Genomic DNA, 27,108 nt, shown 5'->3' with positions numbered 1-27,108 from the left:
GCTCATGGCGCTATTCATACAGATTAAAGAAAAGTGTTCATTGTAAACCAATACTGTTGGACAATTAAGGATAGTAGAATGGATAGTATGTATTTTACTAGTAATAATTAAAATTATTAAAAGTACATTATTGTTATTCAGATTCACCCAAGTTTTCTGCGCCAATGAAGCAAGTAGAAGGGTTTGCTGGGAAGGACGCCGTCTTTGAAGCCGAGGTAACAGACAAAGACGTTGACGTGTTGTGGGCTAAAGACGGTAAAGCGATACAACCTAGTGATAAGTACGAGATGATTCAGGAAGGCAAGATGCGTAAGTTGATTGTACATGACCTGAAAGCTGATGATGAGGGAGAATATCTATGTGGAATGGATGAAGACACTCTTACTACTGCTCCACTAACTGTCAATGGTATGTGTTAAGTTAATGTATATAATAACAAACTAACTAATATTTATGCTGCAAGAGCTGAATCCAATATGAAAGTAGATGTCATTTTCTGATAGATCAATTTTTCTTCCAAATGATGCAACACATTAAATATTACAAATAAAATGATGATGATAATATTTATCCTAAATGCCAGCTCAAATTTGAATGATTTACAGCAAAAGTGTGACAAATAATTTCTTATGAAATGTATGAGCATTCAAGAAAAGCCTCCAATTCTGGTTCAGACCAATTACGGTAATTACTGAATGTACTGTAATTCATGAATTCTGCATAAATAAAATTTAAAAAGCTATATCCATATTTTGTAAAGCCACAACTTAGAATCTCTCATGAACCATTAATACATCATCATACATCTCATCATATCAAAACTTGAATTGCTTAAATATTGATAAACAACATTTCCATCCTTGGACCCATTTAGACAAGAACCAATAAGATTTACTTAAGTTTATTATAAACCTGCTTATTAACGTAACTGGTTCCTTCTTTTCTTAAGAACCTCCAAGAGCTGTAGTCTCTAATGAACTTAAAAACATTGAAGTTGTTGCTGGCAAGCCTATCTCCCTGGATATTGACATCTATGGGTCACCTCCTCCTAAGGTCCAGTGGCTTAAAGATGGTAAACCGATAGTAGAGAATGACCGTGTCAAGGTCGAATGGGCACCAGAGTATGCTTCGCTTTTGATTGAGAATTCTGAACGTGGAGATACAGGAACTTTGACCTTAGTTCTCAATAATGCGCATGGAACAGAAAAGATTGATTTTAAGGCTACAGTTATTGGTAAGAATTACTTAATTGCCATCAAATAGGAATACAGTCAACTTTCTTAATATCGGACTCTCTGAAAAAAATTCTATGATACAGAACAAATAAAAATATTAATTACATTGAAAGGGTTGTATTCACTAAATTGATTTGTTTTAAAACACAGATAAGCCAGCAACACCAGAAAATGTTGTAATTGCCTCATACGATGAAAAGTCGGTGACTGTTGGTTGGGCCGCCCCACTTGATGATGGCGGTACTGAAATCGAAAACTATGTTGTGGAGTACAAAGAAGTGTACGCCACTGAATGGATAGTGGCGTCTGACAAAGAGACGGGCACACAATTGAAGATTCCGGATTTGATTGAGAAGAAGGAATATAAGTTCCGAGTGTCGGCTGTCAACAAAGTTGGCAAGAGCAAACCGCAAGAAGCTAACAAGTCACAGGTTGTCAAAGAACCATTTGGTAAGCTTGTTACTTAAAGGTTTAACTTTCAGTTTATTTTAAAATACATTTTGTGGGATGTAACAATAATAAATAAACTTTATTTGACTGAGATCCTACTATACTTAGCCCAGACATTTTCCTTTCAAAGTGCTTTTAATTCAGGCTAAACATTTTTTTGCAGACCCACCAGATCCACCAAAACCACCTGTTGTTACTGAGTGTCACGATGGTAAAATTGGACTCAAATGGGATCCTCCTAAATTTGACGGAGGATGTCCAATTCAGGGATACGTGTTAGAGAAGAAAGAACCGGGGTCTAAGCGCTGGACTAAAGTTAATAAAGATCCCATCAAAGAGACGGAGTTCATGGTTGACAATCTACCAGAGGATGGGGAGATCCAGTTCCGTGTTGCTGCAGTGAACAAAGCAGGGCCGAGTGAACCTAGTGAGGCATCAAAGCCTGCTGTGGCCAAGGAACCCATTGGTATGTTAGTTACACAACATACATAGTCTACCAATCTATTATATATCAATACAACTCTAGTCCCTAATTTTAATGGAGAGAAATTTGCTCAGTATAAAACTACTATACTATATTATATTATAAAACTGTAGAGAAAATGTTGAAGAATGTGGCAGTATTATGTTTTAAGTACAAATATGTTTCAGTTGATTTATATTATAAATTGCGATAATAAAGTTTAAGTTCAAGTACTCAATTTTGATACTTTAACCCTATTTTTTCATCAGAGCCTACATCTGCTCCTACTGAACTTAAAATTGGAGATGTTACCAAGAATTCAATGGAACTTAGTTGGACTAAGCCAGCAGAAGATGGTGGTAGCCCTATCAAAGGTTACCATGTTGAGAAGAAGAACCCAAAGACTGGTGAATGGGAGAGATTTAACAAATACCCCATCAAAGACACCCACTTGACCGTCCCTGACCTGGTAGAAGGTGAAGAGTATGAGTTAAGAGTGATTGCTGAGAATGAGGCTGGTATGAGCGAACCCAGTGAAGCGTCACAACCTACAGTCGCTAAAGATCCAGAAAGTATGTACACTTCTCTATTAGTAGTAATTTAAAAATATTTAAAGTTTTTTGTTTGTTTTAACCTCTATAAACATTTTTATTGTCTTTTTTTTAGCATCACAAAAAAGTTTTTTTTTTGTATTCTTCCAAAAGTGACAATAACAATATTTTGTATTTATTTTTATAATTTGCAGTAGCTAACCATTTGAAAGTCTCTTTTATTTTATCTTTATTCTTCAGGACTTTATATTATAATATGGTTCAGAAAATCTAATGTGTTAGTGTAATCGCAAATTCTTGACTGTAAATAGAACATTTAAATTTTTGTTTGTTAAAATTATTAATATATAAATTTGTCCCAACAGATTGAATTTACAATTATTGTAACTATTTGTTTAAATTTAAGAATTTAGTAAACAAACATTTCTTTAATTTAAATTCAATTTTCTATGTTGCTTTATTAGTTCCACCTTCTCTTGAAATCGGTGACCTCAAGGATGTCACCGTCAAAGCTGGCAACATGGTCAAATTTGAAGTCAAATTCAGTGGAAGTCCAACACCGACTTGTATCTGGACTAAGGATGATGGACCGCTGCAAGGAGATGACCACATCCGTGTCCAAACAAATGCTGTCCAGACCGCAGCAACGATCGCTACATGTGAACGTTCGGACACTGGCAAATATAAACTGTCCGTTTCAAATCCATTTGGAACTGAGACGGCATCAGTTACACTCACAGTGCTAGGTGAGTTTTTTGTTTTAGTACGATGTAGAAGTGTTTTTCGTTATTTAAATACAGGTGCTTGCAATATAAATGTTGTGCATACATTATGTATACTGTTTAGCTATTACATGCAGTTCTTATTTTAGTAACATCATTTTTTTTGGTAACAACTATTTTAGCTTGCATGTTAGGTGATGTTTTACTTGAAGACTTTTTTTGTTCTTGTGTTCCTATGGCATTATTAAAGAGTATATAAAAAAAAATCAAGACAATCATTGAAAACCACTAAATTATTAAATTGTAATTATTTGCTAATGGAAAGATTATGTAGTGCGGAACTTTCACTTTCAACTTTATTCACATATATAATATACATACAGTACAATATGTGAAAAGGAGAAAACGTAAGTACTAGTAATTTTTTGTTTTGAATTTGATTGTTTTAGACAAGCCTGAGCCACCACAAGGGCCTTTGGAAGCTAGCAAAGTGTTTGCTAATTACCTGACATTGTCCTGGAGTCCACCAGCTGATGATGGTGGAGTTCCAATCACTAATTATGTCATTGAGAAACGAGACACACGTAGATCCAACTGGTCTGTGGTTAATGACACTACGACAGACACGTCAATCCAAGTAAGCTTTAACTTTGTTTGTATGTCTTTGTAAACCTTGAAATTATTCATTTTATATGGTTGTCATCCTGGCATTAGTTTTATTGTACTATATCAACCAATTAGAATTAAAAATTTAACTTTTCATTTGTGATTTTCTGTTATGATTCATTTATTTATATCAGGTTCAAAAATTGGTAGAGGGTGTTGAGTATGCCTTTAGAGTATATGCTGAGAACGCACAAGGACAGAGTAAAGCATTGGACATGGTTAAGCCTGTTGTTGCCAAGAATCCATTTGGTAAGAATTAAATAATTTCAGGTTCATTTTGTGAGGTAGCACCTGTACGTGTACTTAATTTCACTCAAAAGAAAAATAGAAGAGTCAGCTGTTATGGTTTTCTGATGACCCGCTGCAGCAGCAGCAGCAGTGTATTGTCACCTTACACTTAACAAGATGTTTTCTAACAAAGTCTTATTCTGAGGCTTGCGAGGTGATCAATGCCAACAATTTGGCCCCATGCACCTTATCCACCAAGCAAGTTTTTTGTTTTTGTTGAGTTTTGTAATCTTTCCTTTTCTTCACAGTTGAGCCTGGTGTCCCAGGAACTCCAGAGGTCAAAGATTACGACAAAGACTTTGTCGAAATAGGTTGGACTAAGCCCAAGAGCGATGGTGGCGCCCCAATTGAGGGCTACATTGTAGAACGAAAGGAAAAGAATAGTAACCGCTGGGTTGAAGTCACTGATAAACCAATCAAAGGAGAGAAAATGAAAATTACAGATGTGGTACCAGGAAAAGAATATGAATTCCGTGTCACTGCTGTGAATAAAGCTGGACCAGGCAAGCCTAGCCAAGCATCTACCTCACAGAAAGTCAAACCTAAATTTGGTATGTTATTCTATTATAGTTATAGAACAGTATGCTAAACAATTTTTTTTTTTTTTTTTTTTCATGTATCAGATTCTTTTTCCCTTCTAAGTGTTCTGCGAGTGATATATTAGCTTGTACTAAATTCTATTCTATAAATTATCCAAACGTCTCTTTTTCTTTCCATTGCCTGAAGTATAACGTACACTGCCATTACCTCTTATGATTTGGCAAAAATAAAGTATCTAAGTTTATATACCTCTCCATCGATTTAAATATTTAAGTAGATACTTATTAACCTTGAATTTAGTTAGTAAACCAAGAAAAATATAGGCCAACAAAAAGGTAATTTATATTTACTTTTTTTGATACAGCTAAGCCAGAGATTGCAAAAGATGCAATGAGAGATCAAAAGGTCAGAGCAGGTCAACAGTTCAAACTGGAAGTACCAATCAGTGGTGAGCCACCTCCGACAGTCGTTTGGAAGAAGAACGGCAAGGTCATTGAACCTTCAGATCACGTCAAAATAGAGACAACAGAAGATAAGACAGTCTTGTGCATCCCAGATGCTTTACGCGACGACTTTGGCGATTATGAACTAGAGTTGGTTAACGATTCTGGTACTGTGTCAGAAAAATGCAAAATTAACGTCCTGGGTAGGTCATGTTTTTCATGTTTTATACTAACTCTATTTGAACAATGTACCACTGATCCAAAAATGTTCATCAATAAAGTTATAAAGTATTAGATATTATAGTAAAGATTTTTAATGTAGCTTGTGCAATCTCAAAGTTTATTTACTGATATCAGACACAGTTTATAAAGTGTGAAAAGACACACAGTTTTTACACTAATTTTAACAAATATTAAAGAGGTAAAAGGTGTTAAATAACCATTTCAGTTGTGTTTGTAATTTAATTTTTCTTAAATCCTTGTTTCAGATAAACCATCTCCACCAGAAGGTCCAATTGAGATCACGGAAATCACAGCTAACACATGCAAGTTGGCATGGAAACCACCGCTTGATGATGGCGGCAGCGAGATCTCAAATTACATCGTTGAGAAATGTGAAAACAACGATGGAGATTGGGAACGAGTTAGCGGCTATGTGAACACAACAAGTTTGCAAGTATCAAAGCTAAGAAAGGGATCAGCTTACAAGTTCAGAGTTGTTGCTGAAAATGGCCATGGAGGTATGAGCAGCCCATTGGAATCAGAGGAAATTATTGCAAAGAATGCATATGGTAAGTAACTAAGTGATGAAGAGAACATGACGATGTACATGCTGTATTTGTAGGAGTCAGCTGTGACAGACTTAATGAAGATCAACCTTGATTTGTAGACTTGATTCCAGTTAAGTACTGGCTAAAGCATTGCTAAGCTGGAGCTATTGACTTCACATTTCTTACAAAGAACAACTTCCATATTTGTCGAAAGTGTTCTCAATGGGTTTTTTATTTATTGTGATTAATTTTAATTCTCTAGATGAGCCAGATGCACCAGGCAAACCTAAAATCTTGGCTTACGATCGCGACCATGTCGACTTAGAATGGGAAACTCCAAAGTCCGATGGAGGAGACAAAATCTTTGGTTACACAGTTGAAAGAAAAGATCCCAGAAGTAACCGTTGGATTAAAGTGAATAAAAGTCCAGTGATGGGAAATAAGATGACAGCTAAAGGCTTGGTAGAAGGTAAAGAATACCAGTTTAGAGTGACCGCTGAGAACAAGGCTGGCTTAGGGAAACCTAGTGAGGAATCTGATGTTGTTACCGCAAAGCCTCAATTTGGTATGTACCAATTCATTTATTAGGTTCAGTTTCAGTTTTGTAAATTTCTTGAATTATATTAAAAAACAATTTAATATATGGCTGCTTCAATATCAATGTATAAAATAATAATTTAACAAATGTGTTGATAACATATGACTCTATGTCCAACAATACTACTAAATAATATCAAGTATATTATGCTTTTATGCCTATCTCACTCATATACTACCAATCCCACTATCAAATATTTATAATTTTTCAATTTAGAAAAACCCAAAGTGGACACCAATCTTATGTCTGGCAGAGAGATTAGAGTTCGTGCAGGAGAAACATTCGACTTCAAAGTACCATTTGTTGGAAGCCCGCCCCCAACGGCATCATGGTACAAAGATAATCGTGAACTGAAGCTGTCTGACCGTGTGTCGGTGGAGACTAGCGAGACGGACACTGTCATCTTCAACAAGAAAGCTGAAAGAGGAGATAGTGGGAATTATAAGATAAACTTAGAGAATAACAGAGGATCAGATTCTGTCAATGTTAAAGTTACAGTACTAGGTAAAAAAGCAATGTTCTTACATTGTAGGAGTTGGATAGCCGAGTGGTTAGGACACTTGACTGTCATACAGATAGACCCGGGTTCAATTCCCGACAACTCCCAGTCCACTCAGCTGTAAATGAGTACCTGGTTGAAAATACTAGGGAGAAAAAAGGCGACGTGGAAAGGAACTGGCCACCCTACCACATAATGCCGAGGCTTAGTACAATGAGCTGCTAACAGCTCATTCCCCTACATTCAGAGAACACGGGACTCACCTTCTTACATTGTATATAAATATGTTAACGAGTCTTGATATTTCAATCTTTGGTGGTAATTGATTAATTGAGTTTGAGTTTTATCATGACAAAAATAACAACTCCACTTTATTTAGAACATCTTGTGTGTTTTTTTTATAGGATTGCCACATTTAAAGAGAGTGAATGTATTGGTTTTAACAATTTGCCAAAATATATAAAAACAAAACATGATGTGATATTTATTTTTAAAAACGATTTGCTTAATTTTTAAGACAAGCCAACGGCACCTAAGGGACCAATCGCTTACTCAGAATTCACCAAGACGTCTGTCAAGCTATCCTGGGAGCCTCCAGAAGATGATGGTGGCTGCAACATCACAGGATATGTCGTAGAGGTCACTGAAGCTGGACATGACAAGTGGACAATAGCCACCTCCAGTGTCCATTCCACTAACTACACAGTACATGATCTCATTGAGCATCAGAACTACAAATTCCGTGTTTCTGCTACTAACCAGTGTGGAACTGGGGCACCACTGGATGGAAAACCAGTTAGGGTCAAACTTCCATTTGGTAAGTTTTGAAGATTTATAATTTACTGACCCTCTTCCATTACATGTAATAGTAAGTTGTTTGGGGGGGTTTTTGGAAGCGCTGTAATGTGGCTACCATGAGTCCATTGATCGCCTAATTTGAATATCGTCAATATTGAAGAAGAATAATGTAAACAAACAAACAAATAAAAATTTCATTTAAAAGTTTCTTTTATTGATATCCTTCAGATGAACCAGATTCCCCCAGCATTCCTGTGGTTGAAGAAATGTCAAAGAGCTCTGCCACAGTCGCTTGGACACCACCAGCAAACGATGGTGGATCGCCGATTACCGGTTACTTCGTTGAGTACAAAGAACCAGACTCAAATAAATGGATAAAAGCAAACAGTTTCCCATTGAAAGACAACAAACTTACAATACCAGGTTTAGATGAAGGCAAAGAGTATGAGTTTCGTGTTGCAGCCGAGAATGAGGCTGGTGTTGGTAAACCGAGTCGTGCTTCCTCACCGGCAGTCGCTGAGGATCCAGTGGGTATGTCTTCTCATTCATTCTGGTCTGCTTCTTCTTTTTTTTTTTCACATCAAATGAATGTTTGCTATTATTTATTTATACTGAGTGACCTCTTCAGTCACAGACTGGTCTCCCAGAAGGCCCAGCTTAGGATAAATACTACGGGAAATTAACAGTTTATATGGTAAAGTTCCGCGAATAAACAATTCTGTTGAAAAGGATCATTTAAATCACTAATCAACATTAGTGTATGTCTCAGACTGGGAGTTTGCTACTGTATGTCATTGGAACAAAATTAGTAGGCCTAGTATTAATTGTATAAAAATGGGTTAAAATTTACGATTTTGCAATGTGATAAACAATAATCAAATCTTTCCCAGTAACTGCTGATGCACCAGGAAAACCAGTCCTTTCCAAGATTCGTAAGAATTCTGCCAATGTTACGTGGACATCACCGATGTCAGATGGTGGCGCTAAAATCAGTGATTATGTCGTCCAGAAAAAGAAACCTGGATCAAAGGATGAGTGGCAAGATGTAATGTGATTTGTTACATTATCTTTCAAATTTCATATATTTAATATTTTATTTAACACCTAAATAGATTCCAGTCATTTAATTGTACGATTGTGGCAGCCCAATAATGTGCAGCTGGAAGAAGTCTCATGATGAACTTTGACATATTCGATATAATGTCTGACCTAATACTATTTTCCATTTTTTAACATGGGACAAAATTGAATATTAAATTAATGCATAATTATATTATATATGCTGTATCTAACATCATTTTGATTTTCACAATTAAACTCAATTTAATCCACTGAAAATTCAATCAATAAAATATTTTAAATATTGTACGTACGAGTACAATACACATGGCCCTACTCTAATGTCCTAACAATCTTAAACTATAGAAAAACAAGAATTTTGTTTTGTAAAATTCTTATTTCTTCTGCATAGGCTGTCACTGTGCCAGCAACTGAAACTTCAGCCACCGTACCAGATCTTGTTGAAGGAGATAAGTATGAATTCCGTGTGTTAGCAAAGAACGCAAAAGGATTAGGCACACCTAGCCAATCAAGTGGCATCATCACAGCCGAAGACCATCCAGAAGAACCTCAACTTGACATCGGCGACCTCACAGACTTTAAGGTCAAAGTCGGCGAACCATTTAAAATGTGTTTAAATTTCACAGGAATACCAATCCCTGTAATAACATGGAGTATGGACGGTCACACGGTGAAAGAAGACGGCACAAGAAAGACCATTACAAACTCAAGTACGGAAACTAAATTTGTGGTGGACAGTGCTAAACGATGCGATGGTGGTCGCTATACAGTATCGCTCAAAAATCAATCTGGGTCAGATAGTGCCAGAGTTAAAGTAACTGTATATGGTAAGTTAAACTTAAGAAACTTGATTGGATTAGACATGAGAAGCAGCAGCAAACAGAGGTCGCTAAAACTCTGTCTACACTATCAAACTAGTTTGACAATAAAGTGTGATGTGCGCAAATATGGTAGTGATATTCCCAAATATGGTAGTGATATGACATCATCATGTCCATATGGGCACATCACATTTTTTTGTCACATAAAGTTTGATATGTAGACAAGGCTTAACACACATTAAACTTGAAATAAAACAGCCAATTAAAAGCTGATCTTAAAATACTTGTCACACAGGTATACCAGACCCACCAGAGGGTCCTGTAGAGATCAGTGATGTTGGTCCTGATACAGTCACTCTCAGCTGGAAAGCGCCAGCACACGGCAAAGAAGACATCGACAACTACGTAGTAGAAAAGAAAGCAGCTGGCACTGGTGAATGGGAGAAAGTAAGTTCTTTCGTCCCTGGAACTACTTTTAAAGTCCGCAAACTTGACGAAGGAACTGAATATGAATTCCGTGTAAAGGCTGAGAATACATTTGGAGAAAGTGAACCTTTGAAATCGGAATCTGTGGTTGCCAAAAATCCTTTCGGTGAGTTCAATCGTTTTTATATATGATGATTTGAAATAAAATAATTGCATTATTTTTTAAGATTTTCTACTCAAACAAATTCAACCATTCTAAAGCTCATGTCTACACTATTAAACTAGTTTGACAAAAAAAGTTTCTCAGTTATAATATGAATGCATATGGAATATTGAAATATTGATATAGAGGTATTAACTGTATTTGTAGATGCACCTGGATCCCCAGGCACCCCAGTTGCCAAGGATACAGATAAGACAGCCATTACCATATCGTGGTCACCACCTAAGAATGATGGTGGTAGCCCTATTACAGGTTACATAGTAGAGAAAAAAGAAGCTGGGTCAAATAGATGGGTTCCAGCAACCAGGTAAGATCAGAAAAAGTTTGAGTTTTTGTTTTTGAGTTGATCAGGATGGTAGGTCAGCTCCTTTCATAGATAAAAGAATGTATTTTATAGTAGATATTGTAATTTTCTCCTATTTTACATCAATGAAGTGTTACTAAATTAGACACCGAACCTTATTGACAAGATACAACACGTACTCCAATAACGGAAATAAAAATATAGAATCTGTTATTTATTACACAAAACGAGGTACAAGCTATACGGTTTTCCGCTTACCGTTACAGCTTGTCTGTGTAAATTAGCTTTTACTGTATCTGCTGCCACCTACCTTCTCATTAATCTGCTATTCTGATTTCAGAGCTCCAATTCGTGAAACTACATTTACTGCTGGTAAACTAACTGAAGGCAAAGAATATGATTTCAGAGTTAAAGCACAAAACAAAGCAGGTGATGGTAAAGCTAGTGAGACAGCTGCTTCCATCACTGCTGCTCCTCCTGCAAGTAAGTAAACGTCTTATATGTGGTGAGTAATTAGTAATTGTAATTTGAGATGAGATAAAGCTGTGTCTTGTATAACCCAAACAGTTTTACGTAGCTAGATTATGGTCTGACAACCATTTAAGGTTTTATCCATCCTTCCATTCCATCTGTCTGTCTGTCAGTCAATGTATTACCTACCAATCCATGCATCCATCTATCTTTGCCATTCATCATCACCCATCTCATCCATCCATCCATCCACTATGCATTCATCCATCCATCCACCCACTATACATTCACCCACTATACATTCATCCATCCATTCATCCACTATGCATTTATCCACTACACATCCATCCCATCTCATCCCATCCATCCAATTTTTGTCTGTTGTTACCGAGGAGGATTTGTCTTTGAAGGAAAATTTAACTAATAGTTGGTCCTAGATATCAAGGTATATAATTTGTTGACTGTAACTCTTTCTATTTGATTGGATTCCTTCTTTACAGGTAAACCACGAGTACCAAGTGATGAGCGTTTCAAAGAGGTGAGAGCCCGAGCTGGAGAGCAGTACCGTGTAGTGATACCCTTCACAGGTGCTCCGGCACCTACAGTCACATGGGTTAGTGATGATAAAGGCGGTACTGCTGTTGAACCATCCACAAGGATTAAGTTTGAAACTAACACCGAAGAGACCGTGCTTATTAATTTGAACGCACAACGTGACGACACCGGAAAATATACCGTTACTTTGAAAAACCCGAAAGGAGAAGATACGGTGTCAGTTAGGGTTACTGTATTTGGTAAGGACTTGTATTGATACTTTTAATATCTTAAGCTCTGTCTACACTATCAAACTTTATGTGACAACAAAATATGATGTGCCCATATATGGACATGATGATGTCATATCACTACCATATTTTGGCACATCACACTTTAAATGTCACATAAAGTTTGATAGTGTAGACAGAGCTTAATATTTAAATGAATTCATGAAATATATCTTACACAATTTATTTAAGATATAATTCTAGACACTTTGTTACAAATACAAATACATTTATTCATCAAATCACAAATAAATTAATAGTATTTACAATGATTCAAGAACATGATGAAATGGTGTCTCAGGAAACCAGGAGGTTTGTATGATAGAGACTCCAGATTATTTTAACAAAATAATTAAAAAATTTAAAAATCCTGTATGGAATGTTGCTTTTGTTTCTAACCAAAACCCTCTATAATGAAGTGTGAATAAAAGGAACTTAACTTAGAACTTAACTTCTTTGATTTCAGACGCACCTGGCACACCTGAAGGTCCTTTGGAGGCATCTGACGTAACAGCAGAGTCTGTCAGGTTGTCATGGAAACCTCCAAAGGATGACGGAGGAACCGAAGTGAGTAACTACGTTGTAGAAAAAAGTGAAGAAGGTTCCGGTGTGTGGACAAAAGTTAGCGGCTTTGTTCGTAGTCCTAACTACGAGGTCACCGGTTTGGATGAAGGGGTGTCATACAACTTCCGAGTGTCTGCCGAGAATGAATTTGGAACCAGCGAGCCATTGGTGAAATCTGTTTCTGTCACTGCTAAAAATCCTTATGGTATGTTTGTCAACAGCAGCTATTTATAGCAATAAATGTAAATCATTGTCTGCTACTTCATTTTCATTTAAAAATAGAATCTCTAATCCAAGTCCAGTGACAGATCAATTTGACTTATTTACTAAGCTTTTCTTTTAAATAATAATTGAATACATTATTTTGACATCTTAATTACTGTAGATGCTGCTGACAAGCCTGGTAAACCAGAAATCAAAGAAGTTGATAAAGGTTTTGTGACGTTGGCATGGAAACCTCCAGATTCAGATGGTGGTAGTAGAATTACAGGCTATATTGTTGAGTCACGCTCTGATGACTCGGATTGGACACAGGTACTCATTGAAAACTTTTTAAATTTGATTTTATTTGCCTGGGTACTCTTATCTGGATCAACCTACAAATGGTATTTTTAATTTTTTAATAAAATAAACACCCTTATTGTAAAAAAATTAATTCATTTTGGTTTTCAATTCTGTGTTTCTTAAATGTTTGACTTGCTTAGTTGTACTTAAAATATCATGTTGCACTGATGCTTCTTTAATTCTTCTGTGTATAAATGTATTTATTGTGTTTACTTTCAGTGCAATATTTACCCAGTGAAAGACTGTTCATTCAGTGTTAGCAACCTGGATGAGAATGCTAAGTACGAATTCAGAGTACGAGCTAAGAACGCAGCTGGCCTGAGTCAGCCTAGTGCTTCCTCAGATACCGTCTTCCCCAAGTCTGCTTGTGGTGAGTATTTTTTAGTTTAGTATTAATTTTTTAAAATTATCATACACAATAGTCAGGTTCCTCATGTATGAAAATAGGGGTTCCGTAGGATTTTAATGCCCAAAGTGAGATTTCACTTGATTTCACTTTATTATGGTGCTAAGATACCAAAAATGTTAGGTAACAAATTTTCACGATCCCGTAACCATGGTAACAGTCCCAATTTCAAAATGGCGACCAAATGGCCATATCTCCATAACCCTTTCGTCTTTCGACAAAATATTGGTATCAAAATACTCGGAATATATATATAATATATTTATATTCGTTGTAATAGAACATTTTTACTAAATGCAACCGGAAATGCTATTTTTCTGTACTATTGACCCTTGACCTTGACTTGTACTGTATCTTAAAAACTGCTGGTCATAAAAATTTAAAAATGGTCTCAAATTGCTCAGACCTTATATATTTATATTTATTGTAATGCAATATTTTGTTAAAAAATGTCCGGAAGCAAAGTTATTGACCTTTGACATATATATAGCTTACAAGGATTTTTATTCAGTAGTCTCTGGTCATATCTCCATAACCCTTTGGTCTATTGACAAGATATTGGTATCAAAATACTCGGAATAAATATATTTATATTTGTTCTAATAGACCATTTTGACTAAATGTAACCGGAAATGCTATTTTTCTTTAATAGTGACCCTTGACCTTGACTCGCACTGTATCTAAAAAACGGCTGGTCATGGAAATTTAAAAATGGTCTCAAATTGCTCAGACCATACATATTTATATTTATTGTAATGCAATATTTTGTAAGAAAATGACCGGAAGTAAAGTTATTCACCATTGACATAGAGAATAGCTTTTACATTACAAGGATGGATAAACATTGGTCAGATTTTTTTGCCCTACTCTGACGTAATTTTCACTTTTACTAAGAATAATAATTAATACTTAAGTAATGTGGGACTCCAACAACCTCCAGATCACTAGCCTGGTGTTCACTTAGGATAATTATTATTATTATTCAGTTCTTTTCTAAACTCGCATTTTCAAATATTGTTTTCAATTGCCACTTTGAACCTCTATAAACGTATTAATTGAAGATTTCTGATTTGGCTAAAAGTAGTAAATGTCAGAATGAGATTTGATGGTAATTTTAACCTATTTTATTAGGAAGGTATCTTGCAGATTTGTTTTGCCCATAACTGGTTTTCATTTTTATATGCTCGTCTCTGACACATTGCCATCTAACACAAATGAAACAGCTTGGCTTGATGTAGATGACCCAATAACAGTGAATAAAAGATTGTAATTCATTTGAATGTAAAGAAAAAAAAATGTATTTAAATAGTGCTCTTTTTCCCGGATCAGGCTCTAGAACAGAATGAAAACAGTTAAAATGGGTTGGTGGTCTTGTTGGCACTACTTAAGATGAGGAAATCGAACTAGATATCCCATCGAACTCACTCTTCAACACAAAACACACAAATCCATCAAGATTTCATCAAAATACATTCATAACAAATAATAACACTTTTTTTAACATTGTCTTAGTAATAATTTCAAAAGAAGATAATAAAAAAAATAGGAGTTGAAGCTTTTTGAAATTTGTGAGTAAAGTCTGGTTGTGGACTATCTGAAAACATTTAGTAGCTTAAAGGAGGGAGATAAAATCATAAAATGCTGTAAACATCAAAAACCTCTTGGTCACTTCTAACAATCTCACTCATTAAATAGATTCCTTGGCTTGGCGATATGACTCACAAAATGGCAGTCAACGTTAGCATTGAAAGATTGCTTCTCATATCTCGAAACATCTAGGAAGAAAACCAAGGAACGTCTATAACTACGTAATAATGTATGGCCGGCAGCTGTTCAATGTATAAGAAACCTCCATATATGAAAATGCATTAAAGGTACAAAAGTTGAAGATCAACCACTCTCACTCATTGAGTGATTGCTGACACAATAAATGCATGGTATTGATGTAATTAAAGATGTTTTAATCCAATTTTGGAGCTCCAGTTTCTTATCAGGAAAAATGTAAAAAGTATAGCAATTAACATTTCAGGAAAAGTGCAGGAAGAATCAATTTGACTACGTCATTTAGTGAAGTGGATGGGAGAAAAATTACTACAGTGCAATGAATTTCTGCTTAAATTTTAACTATTGTCCAAAGTTGTTTACATAGATAAATGTGTTTACTTACACTATAAAGTATATACTAATATATATAAAAACTAAATATTTGAATTAGAAATTAAATATTCGAATGATAATAATAATGTATAAACTCATTTTTAATCTCCTACCACATTGCCGATACATGCTCAAATAGATAAATGCTTATACATAAAGTTCATGTTTATTAGGTCAAAGGTCAATAACTTTACTTCCGGTCATTTTCTAACAAAATGTTGCATTAAAATAAATATAAATATGTATGGTCTGAGCAATTTGAGACCATTTTTAAATTTCTATAATCAGCCGTTTTTTAGATACAGTGCGAGTCAAGGTCAAGGGTCAATAGTGCAGAAAAATAGCATTTCCGGTTATATTTAGTAAAAATGTTCTATTATAACGAATATAAATATATTTATTCCGAGTATTTTGATACCAATATATTGTCAATAGACCAAAGGGTTATGGAGATATGACCAGAGACTACTGAATAAAAATCCTTGCAAGCTATTCTTTATGTCAAAGGTCAATAACTTTGCTTCCGGACATTTTTTAACAAAATATTGCATTACAATAAAAATAAATATATAAGGTCTGAGCAATTTGAGACCATTTTTAAATTTATATGACCAGCCGTTTTTAAGATACAGTACAAGTCAAGGTCAAGGGTCAATAGTACAGAAAAATAGCATTTCCGGTTGCATTTAGTAAAAATGTTCTATTACAACGAATATAAATATATATATTCCGAGTATTTTGATACCAATATCTTGTCAATAGACCAAAGGGTTATGGAGATATGGCCATTTGGTCGCCATTTTGAAATTGGGGCTGTTACCATGGTTACGGGATCGTGAAAATTTGTTACCTAGCATTTTTGGTATCCTAGCACCATAATAAAGTGAAATCAAGTGAAATCTCACTTTGGGCATTAAAATCCTACGGAAATACACGAGGACCCTGACTACAATGTCTATTGTAAAAGATAATGAGATTATTTTTATGAATTTTTTCTTAAACTTCATTTTTTGTTTTTAGTACCACCTGGTAAGCCAGGAACACCTCAAATTGGTCAGGTGACACCAACGACAGTGGAACTAAACTGGACCAAACCAGTGTCTGATGGTGGCAGCAGAATCACAGGTAGGTGGCGCTAAAAAGTCTTAAGTAACAAATACCAGAATTAAATATGAAAAAACATAAATATTAAGAAAACTCCAATCTGAAAAAATTACAGGAGCTTGCAGTCAAAAGAGAAAATAAATATCTTGTTTAGAGATCTTGAGCTTTGTTGGGATTTCATTTTCTAATACTGTATTTCATTAACAGACCATGTCAAAATTATTCTACTGCAATTACTGCAGTAACTACATTTTGTTTAGCCTGAAATTATTTAGTAAACACTGTTTACTACAGTGACTGATACTTTTAAACGACCTAATTCATACATTAAGCAGTAAAAAATGTAGTTACTGAAGTAAAAAGAATTTTTACAAATGTATTAATTCATTTCAAGGTTATGTGGTTGAGTTGAAGCCAACAGATTCAGATAATTGGACAAAATCTAACAAATATCCTGTCAAGGAACCACACTTTACAGTAGATGATCTTACTCAAGGCAGAGAGTATGAGTTCAGAGTAAGAGCACAAAATGAGGCTGGAGTTAGTGAGCCTAGCAATGCTAGTCAACCAGTTGTACCCAAGGCAGCAAATGGTATGAAATTGCAAATTTTATAATAAATATTCTTTTTGTTGTGTCTTTTATAGGTTGTTTAAAATATTTTTCTTTAAATAGCTCATATTAAATTATATTTGTTTTTTTATTTTAGTTGGATCAGCGCCATACTTTGATAAACCGATTGATGACACATCAACACCAAAGGGAGAACAAGCTAAGTTTGAATGTAAGGTTGTAGGCAGACCAGCACCTCAAGTTAAATGGTAATATCCGCACTATGTGATTAAAGTTCAACAGTAACTAAACTCACTCTTTGTTCATATATGCTCTTCTATAACTGCAACTGTGTCCAAATTTGGTTGTGCCACCAAGACCTTTTTGACAATATGCTGCAATTTTAGGCCCCATTAGAATTTACTATCTTTCGGGATACCTCTGTACTGTCCACATGTAATTCAAACTTAAATTTCAGTGCTCAGTACATTTTTCAATTCAATTTATTTTCCACATACGCCACCCACAAGCATGTACATGGAGGATGCATATTTTAAAATATTGAACAAATAATAAAAATTGACAATAAAAATAAATAATAATAATAGTAATTAAAAATGAATAAATAAATATATAAATACCTTATGCACTGCTCTTACAGGTTCAAGAATGGTATTGAGTTGTACTCTGGTTTCCGTGTACACATGAGAGAAAACGACAATACATATTCATTAGTATTGGATGATATACAAGAATCTGACCAATCAGAAATCACTTGTGAAATTTCAAATAAAGCTGGAAAAGCAAGCTGCTCAGCCAAGCTAAAAGTAGAAGGTTAGTGTTACAATCTGTACATCATCATTGATGCTTCAGGCTTCTTTGTTGAAACAGCATTAATTGCTGTAACTTTGGTTATTTTTTGTCATCTCTATCATCGGTGTGTGTACATTGTCATCATTTTTGCTGTTGATATCATCATCAATGCCATCAACATCATCACTTCCATCAGTGTTGTCTATGACATCATAGTTATTGATGCTGTAGCATTATATCGTATCATCAACATGTTTTCATCATAGCCATTTCTTGTATATTTTATTGATTATTACCATTGTTAACATGTTTTATTATTCTCTTTCAGTTCCACCAAAAATAGCTGGGCCGCCTCGTGATGTCCAAGTGGAGTCAGGGTCACCATTTAAGGTCAAAGTTTTATATGATGGTAAAGGAAAGATTAACGCTCGCTGGACTAAAGATGGAGAGCCAGTTGAAGGTGCATTCACTTTATTTCTACTTACATACTCTTTGCTTTGTACAGTAATTATTTTGCACTTTTTTATCAGTTATCTAGGTCAGTGTTTTAATGATTTTGGTTTTTTTTCAGCTGATGCACGTATAAAACAAGTTGTATTTGATGACTATGTGATGTTCACTGCACGTGAAGCAGTGCCAGATGATGCTGGAGACTACAAAGTAGCAATTGGCAATGAAATCGGTGAAGATACTGTCACATTTACTGTAGATATTTTGTGTAAGTTTGCAGTATATTATCAATATATTTCATTCTTAATTATATCTTATCTGCCTACTGCTTTTTATTTAGATTACATTGTGTACCACAAATCTTAAGCTCTGTCTACACTATCAAACTTTGATGTGTTGTGCCCATGTATGGATACAATGATGTCATATCACTACCATATTTGGACACGTCATACTCTTTGATAGTGTAGACAGAGCTTTACTCTACAGTTCCTTTGCCATGTAAACCTGTATCAGAATAAATTAAATTCTATCATGACAGATTTTCCTAATAATGGTAAATAATTATTTTGATTGACAGCTCCACCTGGTCCTCCAGAAAACTTTGATGTTGGAAGAGTGACAGATACATCAATCACCATTGCATGGAAACCACCAAAGAAGAAGGGAGGTTGTCCAATCAAGAACTATGTTACAGAACGTAAAGAGGATGGTACAGAAGCTTGGGTCACAGGTCAGTTAGATGGTTTAAAGCTCTATCTACAATGTGCCCAAATATGGTAGTGATATGATGTCATTGTGTCCATATATGGGCACATCACATTCTGTATTATAAAGTTTTATAGTGTAGAAAGAGCTTAACAAGCCTATAGACAACTAATGCTCCTCATGTGTAATACTAGTTTTTAGCTTGAATTATTTGGGGTTTAGCAAGCAGATTGTCCAAAGATTTTCGGGGATTTTCCAAAATCTTACCAAATTTCTTGAATACTGTATCTCAATATCAATTCCTAAAGTTGGAATTGCTGAGGCCCGCATTTGATAACCATAAGTTTCCTGTAGTGCTGTGTTTATTTATCTAGAGTAGAATATCATATTCTAGTATTCTTTTTTTCTTCTTCTTTCAGTTGGTAGCTTCATAAAAGACACCACATATGTAGTACAAGGACTAACAACACATAAGTTATACCATTTAAGAGTGAGTGCTGAGAATGACATTGGTATTGGTGAACCTGTTGCTACAAGCTCTGCAATCCTTGCCAAGAATCCATTTGGTAACTTTTTGTTGTTTTTCATTATTTTAAAGGGACAGTTGTACTTGTACTTGTTGTACAATATTTAATGAGTATTCTTAAAATGAAATCTTAAGACCAATTTCAAGTGCAGATTATAAATGATCTTCTTAAACTTTCTTAAACTGTTTTTGAGGCATGCGGTCCTAAATTATGTTAATATACACAGTTAAGAAAGTACATGTTATATTATGTCATCAGGAATTGTATTTCATTGTATAGTATTATTATATCTTCATACACCACATGTATGTAATGTTTTTTTCTAGATGCACCAAGCAAACCAGGTGTGCCAGATGTCACAGAGGTCGGCAAAGACTTTGTAAACCTTATATGGGCGCGCCCAGAGTCTGATGGTGGAAGGCCCATATTAGGGTACTTTGTGGAAAAAGCTGAAGCAGGCACTGATAGATGGGTAAAGTAACACTTTGCATGAATTAAACTGTATTTTATTTTTATTTTATTCCTTTCAGCAAAAAGTTTAACAAAACAAACAAGCAAATAGCACAATAGAAGAGTGCTGAGGAGGATCAAAATCAGAAAAACCACTATCACCGTAAATGGTGTGACCTTCCAACTCCGAATTTAATCCTTATTATACAACAGCTGTACTTCACTGATTTCATTAAATATACATATGTTTCTTGTTTCCTTTTTGCTTTAGGTGCGTGTAAATAAAAATCCAGTAGTGTCATTATCGTATAATCTTCCAAATCTGATTGAAGATAGGAATTATGAATTCAGAGTGTTTGCCGTGAATGAAGGTGGACTTAGCGAACCGTCGACAGCAAGTACTGCCGTTAAAATCAAAGATCCAAAAGGTAAAATGTCAAAGCTTTGACATTTCTCAGATTATAATGTCTAAATATAATATTGTAACGTAAAAAAAAACCATTTCTGATAAACAAATTATGGGTTGAAAATAAAAGACAAAACTATGAGAATGATGATGTCATGCATGAGTGACTTTTATACAGCCTGCTACAGAGCCTGAACTCTTCCATTTTCTGTGTCCATATGGGAGTCAGGAAAGAGCCAAGATCTGTGAAAGGTGATTGGTTGTAAATATAACTGAGCTACTGTATTCACTCATAGACTACCGACACCACATTTGTGTAGTTTAAGTCATAATAAAACTTTGATATACTGAAATATGTAAATTAAAAGTTTAAATAAATCTATTATTGGTATTACAGAGGTGATCAGGCCAAGAATTCTAAAAGCATTGAAAGACACAACAGTAGAACAAGGCAAAGCTGCTACATTTGAGGTTTCATATACAGGAAAGCCTAAGCCAGATATTAGATGGTGTGTTTATTTATTTATTTTTTGTTATAAGCAGACTTTTTTTTCTCCACAGTTTTAGTTAGCAAACTTGCAAAGAGAAACAAACAGTTAACAACGATGAAAAAAAAGAACAACAAACTAAATAAAATTACAGAATATACCTATAAGTAGGAATTGTTCTTAAAACTAACCATGTGACATGTGTGTACTTTATTTAGGTTCAAAGGTCAGAGAGAAATATATTCAAATGATAAGTATTTGATATCATTTGATGGTGACACATGTATACTGAATATAAGTCAAGTATTTGGAGAAGATAGCGATGAATATTCATGTGAAATTAGTAATATTGGCGGCAAGAAGTTCAGTCGAGCTGATCTCATCATCAAATGTATGTAGTAAATGTTTTTAATATTATTATACCCTTTAAAGCAAGAATGAAAGAGCAATCAATGTTCAATTTAAAAAACACATCACATCAAGGTTTTCTCTGGTAAGGTCTAAAAACTGGTTGTTCAGTGTACACGTCTTGCTTATGTGCATTTTAATGAACCCAGTGCATCTTCTGAGAGTCATTGGCTACCCTGATGTACTGATCCGTCTGTCGTGGATAGATGAATTAGTGATGTTTGATAGCATCTCGACAACAAAGGGAGGGATGAAAGTTGTAACATCTAGTCCACTGTGTAAAGTGCAATATATATACGATGTAAAGCGTTTACAAACGGTTTTATTAGGCACTATTTACTGTCTGCAATTATTGTTATTATTAATACATTTTTTCCTAAACAGGTCCACCAAAAATTAAGTTACCACCACGTTTCCGAGATATAGTATATATTGAGAAAGGCCAGACAATCAAACTCAAAATACCAATCACAGGATTACCAAAGCCTAAGTCATCGTGGTCTAAAGACGGTACAAACGTAAACCGTGGTGTAGAAGCGGCCGATCGTTATTCCACATTGACAATAGACAGAGCAGATCGCCAACATTCTGGCTTGTATAAAATATCGGCTGAAAATGCATTAGGAAAAGATTCAGCAACAATCAATGTACAAGTATGTGGTAAGTAGTAGTATAGTATGATTATTATTCCTTCCTTAGACCAATGTCACGCATGGGAGGCTAAGATTAAATGTTGCTGGTGGACTAAAGGTCTACAATTTAAGCCTGGAACGCTATTAAGAATTAAATATTTATAACATTCATGAAAAAATGTCTAATCTGCATAGAAATCACAGAAGATGTCACTTATTATGTCACTTTATATTTTGTCACTTATTTAATGTCACTTATTTATGTCACTTATGTTTATAGATGTACCAGACCCTGCTACAAATCTGAAAGCACAAGATGTCACTTATTATGTCACTTTTTTATTTTGTCACTTATTTAATGTCACTTATTTAATGTCACTTATTTATGTCATTTATTTTATGTCACTTATTTAATGTCACTTATGTTTTATAGATGTGCCAGACCCTGCTTCAAATCTGAAAGCACAAGATGTCACTTTTGAATCTGTGGAGTTAACATGGAACGCACCAACAGAAGACGGTGGCAGTCCTATTACTGGATATGTCGTTGAGAAAAGGCCAGCAGACATGGACAGCTGGATCAGGGCTGCGTCGACCTCCATGACCTCTTGTATCGTCAGTATGCTTGATACTAATACGCCTTATAAGTTTAGATTACGAGTTGACAATGTGCATGGGTCCAGCGAGTACGCTGAAGTCTCTCATACAATAAGTATACCAGGTAGGCAATTACACAATTTATATTTTTAAAAGCTACTTTTAACAAGTGGCCTTTCATTTTTTCTACACACTTATCAAGTTGAAAAGAAAGCTCAGTATGCATAAAATTACTATTGGACTCGATCATCGATGATTACTTTGTAACAATAAAAGGTCGCTAGTGAGAGCAAGCAGTCTTGTTTCTTTTTAACAGAGTACATTTTGATGTTTGAAGTTTACTTAAGTTTTTATATTTAATGTTTTATTTTTAGAACCAGAAAGACTTACAAAGAGAATAGTAATTGAAGATGAAGCAGAAGGTAAAACTGACAGATTTAAAAAGTATAAACTAAGTTTATGCTTAACTACCAATCCTGGTTTAAATTTGCTTTTGGCAATCAATACACCAAAAGCTTACAACAAAATTACTTTTTTTTAAAAAGATCAAAATGTGATATCTTAATTCCAGTATTGTTATCTATAATTAAGATTTAGAGTCTATTTCGTGAGATCCCTACTTAGTAATTGATTTATTTGTTTTTTATTTGTCAGCTCCGTTAACATCTCGTGTTCCAAAAGTATCAGATTACGACAACATAGGTGAGTATATGTTTCCAAAAACTATTTTACTTTTTTTTATTAAGTTTAAGTATTTCTGATAATAATTGTTTATATATGCTGTATACATATAATTAAACACAATTTATTTTACATTCATACTTTGTTTGTTAATGCAGTTGACTTAGATGATCCATATGTAACACGGAAAGTAAAGCCCAGGAAATCGCCTGTTGAGAGTAGATATTACATTGGTGAAGAAATTGGAAGGTAAGATTTCAAACAAATATACAATAACTTATTTTTTGCAGCTTACATCCGGTTCTTGTTCATAACAACAAAGGATGACATAAATCAAGACTCTGTAATAACTTTCTACTCCATTTTTTACTTTAAAGTGCACTGGACCTCCAAGTATTCTCCAGTTTCCTTTGGCTTAATGTTGTAATCTAATATCTGCTTGCCTTATGCTTACTTGATAATGCAATAACTAGAAATATACTGTTTTTAGGGGTGATTTTGGAGTTGTATACAGAGCAGTAGAGAAGGCTACAGGCAAGAACTTTGCCGCCAAGTTCATAGACATTGATTCAGCAGATATACCATTCATACGTAAAGAAGTAGAAGCTATGACAAACCTCCAGTATCCTAGGTTACAACAATTACACGATGTCTTTGAAACTGATGACAAAATGGTGCTCATTCTAGACTTGTAAGTTGCCATTCGTTTTATTTATGACTGGGTGACACTCAAACTTTTTCAGTATATACAACAAACACATTTGAAATCTAAACGCTATTTCAAGACTTTGGCACCTTGAACTAAACATTTTGAAATATACCTTTTCTATTTTTCAACAATGTAAAATGTGTTCTGAAAGTTTTCTGGAGTAGAATTTGACTCTTTTTCTCTGATTTTATTAAATAAATTCTATTAATACTTTTTAAAGCTTTCATGTTAAATTACAAATGATAGTACTTTGCAAAATATTAATAACTAATAAATCTTATGGTGGTATTTTTTTCTTTTGTTCATAGTTTGTCAGGTGGTGATGCATTCCAACGATGCCTCAATAAAAACTATGTATTAACTGAAGCTGAAGTAGCAATGTACACAAAACAAGTATGTGAAGGTTTGAATCACATTCACACAAGAAACTACATGCATTTGGCTTTAAGGGTAAGTGTATGTGCTAATTACAGGTTAAGGGTGGATCAAGATTTTTTTCTAGGGAGATTATCGATAGACAAAGCTTTGAGACAAAGAGGTTCTTTTCTCTCATTAAGAAAAAAAGTTGGAGTACGAGAGACGAGCTCCTCTTTCACCACTGAAATATACTGGAATGCATTATGGAGGGTGTTGTAGTTTTTAAGAGGCTTCATGTATGGATATGTAACTATTGCTAATCTTTCATAACTGGTTTATGTAATTTACAGGGTACAATAATGTTTTAAATTGTATTTTTGTACATCATAGCCTCAAAGTGTTTTATTTGAAACCAAACGTACCAATGCTGTCAGATTAATTGACTATGGCATGGCAACCAAGCTAGATCCTGATCAAAGAGCAAAGTTAGCACAAGGAAGCACCGACTTCTTAGCACCAGAGGTCATTGAAGGGTCAGAGGTCGGGTTCTGTACTGACATGTGGACTGTTGGTGTTATCTGCTATATGCTGTAAGTTTCTTTTGATTTTCAATGACCTAATCACATTTCATTGTGCGCAAGCTTCTCTCACTTGATTTCCTGACATCATTTTGGTGGATTGTAGGATCAGGTGATGACCAACAGCACTATATGCGTATGTTATAGGTCATAGGTCATCACATTTCAAAAGCTTCCAATTACGAGCACAAAATGTTATTAAATTTTGTTACTGTTTTTACAGATTAAGTGGTATTCATCCTTTTGATGCTGACAAAGACAAAATAAAGGATTGTAAATGGCAGTTTGATAAAGATGCTTTCAAACCAATCTCAGATGAAGCTAAAGACTTTATTGAAAGATTACTCATAAAAGATAAAGAGTAAGTTATGCACTGCACGTCAGGTCTCGGGTTGCAAAATGTAAATTAAATTAAATTAAATTAAAATTCATATAATAGTAAAGGAAAGTAATAACAGCACTAGTAGAACTATAGACATTTACTTTTAATTGGAAACTTATTTATTACCAAGTCATATTCACATGTATTAAACCAATGATAACAATAAATAAGTCCATACTTTCTAAATTAAGTCCCAGACTAAAGTCATCCTCATTTTTTCTTTTTTTATTTCAGTAAAAGAATGGGAGCACATGAAGCACTAGAACATCCCTGGTTAAAGGTAATATTTCCATTTTTATTTCAAGTGAATAAAAAACAATTAAATCAAATATCATTTCAGATAGTAAGATTTATAGAATTTCATCATTATTTAATTATTTTGCATTGTTTTTAGGATCCAAGTAGAGGAGCTAAAACTAAGATTCCAACAGATAGACATCGATCCTTATTAGAAGGCAGGCCGTGGTTGGTAAGTTCATTTGAAAGAAAAAGAACAATGTTTTGTGTAAAATAATGTAAACATTCATATTATTGCATATTATAAAGTGATGCGAATAAATTCTTTTTTATTTGTTTAGGCAGACTGTGGTTGGTACGTTTATTTTCAACTATGTTAATTTAAAAAATAAGAATAAATGTTTTATGTAAGATTACATAACAATTTATAATTATGTAAATAAATGACTATGTTTTTATTTTTTAGGCTGGTACAGCAGTTGTAGGTGTTGGACGATTGGGTGACAGCAGCGGTCATCGACGTCGACGTCCACTTAAGAATGACTTTGTTGCAGATTGTGGCATTAGTAAGTTGGTTATATAACAATTGATATATGAGATAAGAATCTTATTATGACCTGACTAATTATCTATGTTGTTGTGACTTAAAACAGTAGCACTATTAAGTAACATTCATTATGAGACCATTCTTATGAGTTATTAAAGCTATTATGTTAAAGACCCCTTCCCTGCAATTTTGGACGTTTTTTGGAAAATAATACATATATATCACTTTAAAAACATTAAACCATGTCATTCCTTGTCTTAAATGTACGTTTTATGGTAAATTATGATAAAAAGTGAGAAACAATGCACTACCTAAGTAGCTCGCGGCGATCGACCTCTCGTGGACGGTCTTAGGCCTAGCCTAGCTAGGCTTAGTTTTGTAGGCCTAGCTGGTAAACATCGGTAACGTACGAACATCGTACGCTAGCTATATACCTAGCCTGACGTTGTATAGTTGCTGCATTAATTGTCTTTCTATTTTTGCCAGACTCCGTTGATACAAATTGGGGAAAACCCGGTATTTTCGCTGAAAAGTTAGGAGTCTTCCATTTGTTTTGGCCTCACGATCGATCGAAAAGTGGGCGAATTACAGGTGAAAAACAAAAATATCAATCCGCGCGCA

The 27,108-nt window shown here is 34.6% G+C and overlaps 2 protein-coding genes across 6 annotated transcripts in view; one reads left to right on the top strand and one right to left on the bottom strand.

Moving 5' to 3' along the window:
* LOC144839414 (twitchin-like) overlaps positions 1-27,108 on the top strand; it is a 58,889-nt gene that overhangs the window by 25,061 nt on the left and 6,720 nt on the right. For all 5 annotated transcript variants that reach the window (XM_078694756.1, XM_078694755.1, XM_078694754.1 and 2 more), the window contains exons 26-73: positions 142-408; positions 950-1,234; positions 1,386-1,685; positions 1,849-2,151; positions 2,418-2,720; positions 3,164-3,445; positions 3,871-4,058; positions 4,222-4,336; positions 4,624-4,926; positions 5,280-5,561; positions 5,847-6,149; positions 6,391-6,693; positions 6,943-7,230; positions 7,743-8,042; positions 8,252-8,554; positions 8,914-9,068; positions 9,495-9,930; positions 10,220-10,516; positions 10,721-10,880; positions 11,218-11,360; positions 11,849-12,142; positions 12,639-12,941; positions 13,122-13,270; positions 13,520-13,670; positions 16,884-16,988; positions 17,362-17,559; positions 17,675-17,786; positions 18,179-18,351; positions 18,659-18,790; positions 18,902-19,048; positions 19,361-19,513; positions 19,908-20,054; positions 20,342-20,487; positions 20,737-20,893; positions 21,269-21,380; positions 21,578-21,750; positions 22,152-22,427; positions 22,833-23,120; positions 23,371-23,418; positions 23,651-23,698; positions 23,836-23,926; positions 24,168-24,368; positions 24,695-24,836; positions 25,134-25,333; positions 25,545-25,682; positions 25,938-25,983; positions 26,098-26,172; positions 26,407-26,506. In XM_078694756.1, coding sequence (XP_078550882.1) covers positions 142-408; positions 950-1,234; positions 1,386-1,685; positions 1,849-2,151; positions 2,418-2,720; positions 3,164-3,445; positions 3,871-4,058; positions 4,222-4,336; positions 4,624-4,926; positions 5,280-5,561; positions 5,847-6,149; positions 6,391-6,693; positions 6,943-7,230; positions 7,743-8,042; positions 8,252-8,554; positions 8,914-9,068; positions 9,495-9,930; positions 10,220-10,516; positions 10,721-10,880; positions 11,218-11,360; positions 11,849-12,142; positions 12,639-12,941; positions 13,122-13,270; positions 13,520-13,670; positions 16,884-16,988; positions 17,362-17,559; positions 17,675-17,786; positions 18,179-18,351; positions 18,659-18,790; positions 18,902-19,048; positions 19,361-19,513; positions 19,908-20,054; positions 20,342-20,487; positions 20,737-20,893; positions 21,269-21,380; positions 21,578-21,750; positions 22,152-22,427; positions 22,833-23,120; positions 23,371-23,418; positions 23,651-23,698; positions 23,836-23,926; positions 24,168-24,368; positions 24,695-24,836; positions 25,134-25,333; positions 25,545-25,682; positions 25,938-25,983; positions 26,098-26,172; positions 26,407-26,506 — 9,621 coding nt within the window. The remainder of the gene's footprint in view (positions 1-141; positions 409-949; positions 1,235-1,385; positions 1,686-1,848; positions 2,152-2,417; positions 2,721-3,163; positions 3,446-3,870; positions 4,059-4,221; positions 4,337-4,623; positions 4,927-5,279; positions 5,562-5,846; positions 6,150-6,390; positions 6,694-6,942; positions 7,231-7,742; positions 8,043-8,251; positions 8,555-8,913; positions 9,069-9,494; positions 9,931-10,219; positions 10,517-10,720; positions 10,881-11,217; positions 11,361-11,848; positions 12,143-12,638; positions 12,942-13,121; positions 13,271-13,519; positions 13,671-16,883; positions 16,989-17,361; positions 17,560-17,674; positions 17,787-18,178; positions 18,352-18,658; positions 18,791-18,901; positions 19,049-19,360; positions 19,514-19,907; positions 20,055-20,341; positions 20,488-20,736; positions 20,894-21,268; positions 21,381-21,577; positions 21,751-22,151; positions 22,428-22,832; positions 23,121-23,370; positions 23,419-23,650; positions 23,699-23,835; positions 23,927-24,167; positions 24,369-24,694; positions 24,837-25,133; positions 25,334-25,544; positions 25,683-25,937; positions 25,984-26,097; positions 26,173-26,406; positions 26,507-27,108) is intronic.
* LOC144839422 (prolyl endopeptidase-like) overlaps positions 18,795-27,108 on the bottom strand; it is a 34,475-nt gene continuing 26,161 nt past the window's right edge. Inside the window, exon 18 of the transcript XR_013611742.1 lies at positions 18,795-18,807. The gene's annotated coding sequence lies outside the window, so the exon portion shown is untranslated. The remainder of the gene's footprint in view (positions 18,808-27,108) is intronic.

The sequence above is a fragment of the Antedon bifida genome, chromosome 4, assembly GCF_963402885.1.
Source record: "Antedon bifida chromosome 4, ecAntBifi1.1, whole genome shotgun sequence".
Taxonomy (NCBI): Eukaryota; Metazoa; Echinodermata; class Crinoidea; order Comatulida; family Antedonidae; genus Antedon; species Antedon bifida.
Note: the sequence above shows the minus strand (reverse complement) of the source record. Positions and strands in the feature narration are given on the sequence as shown.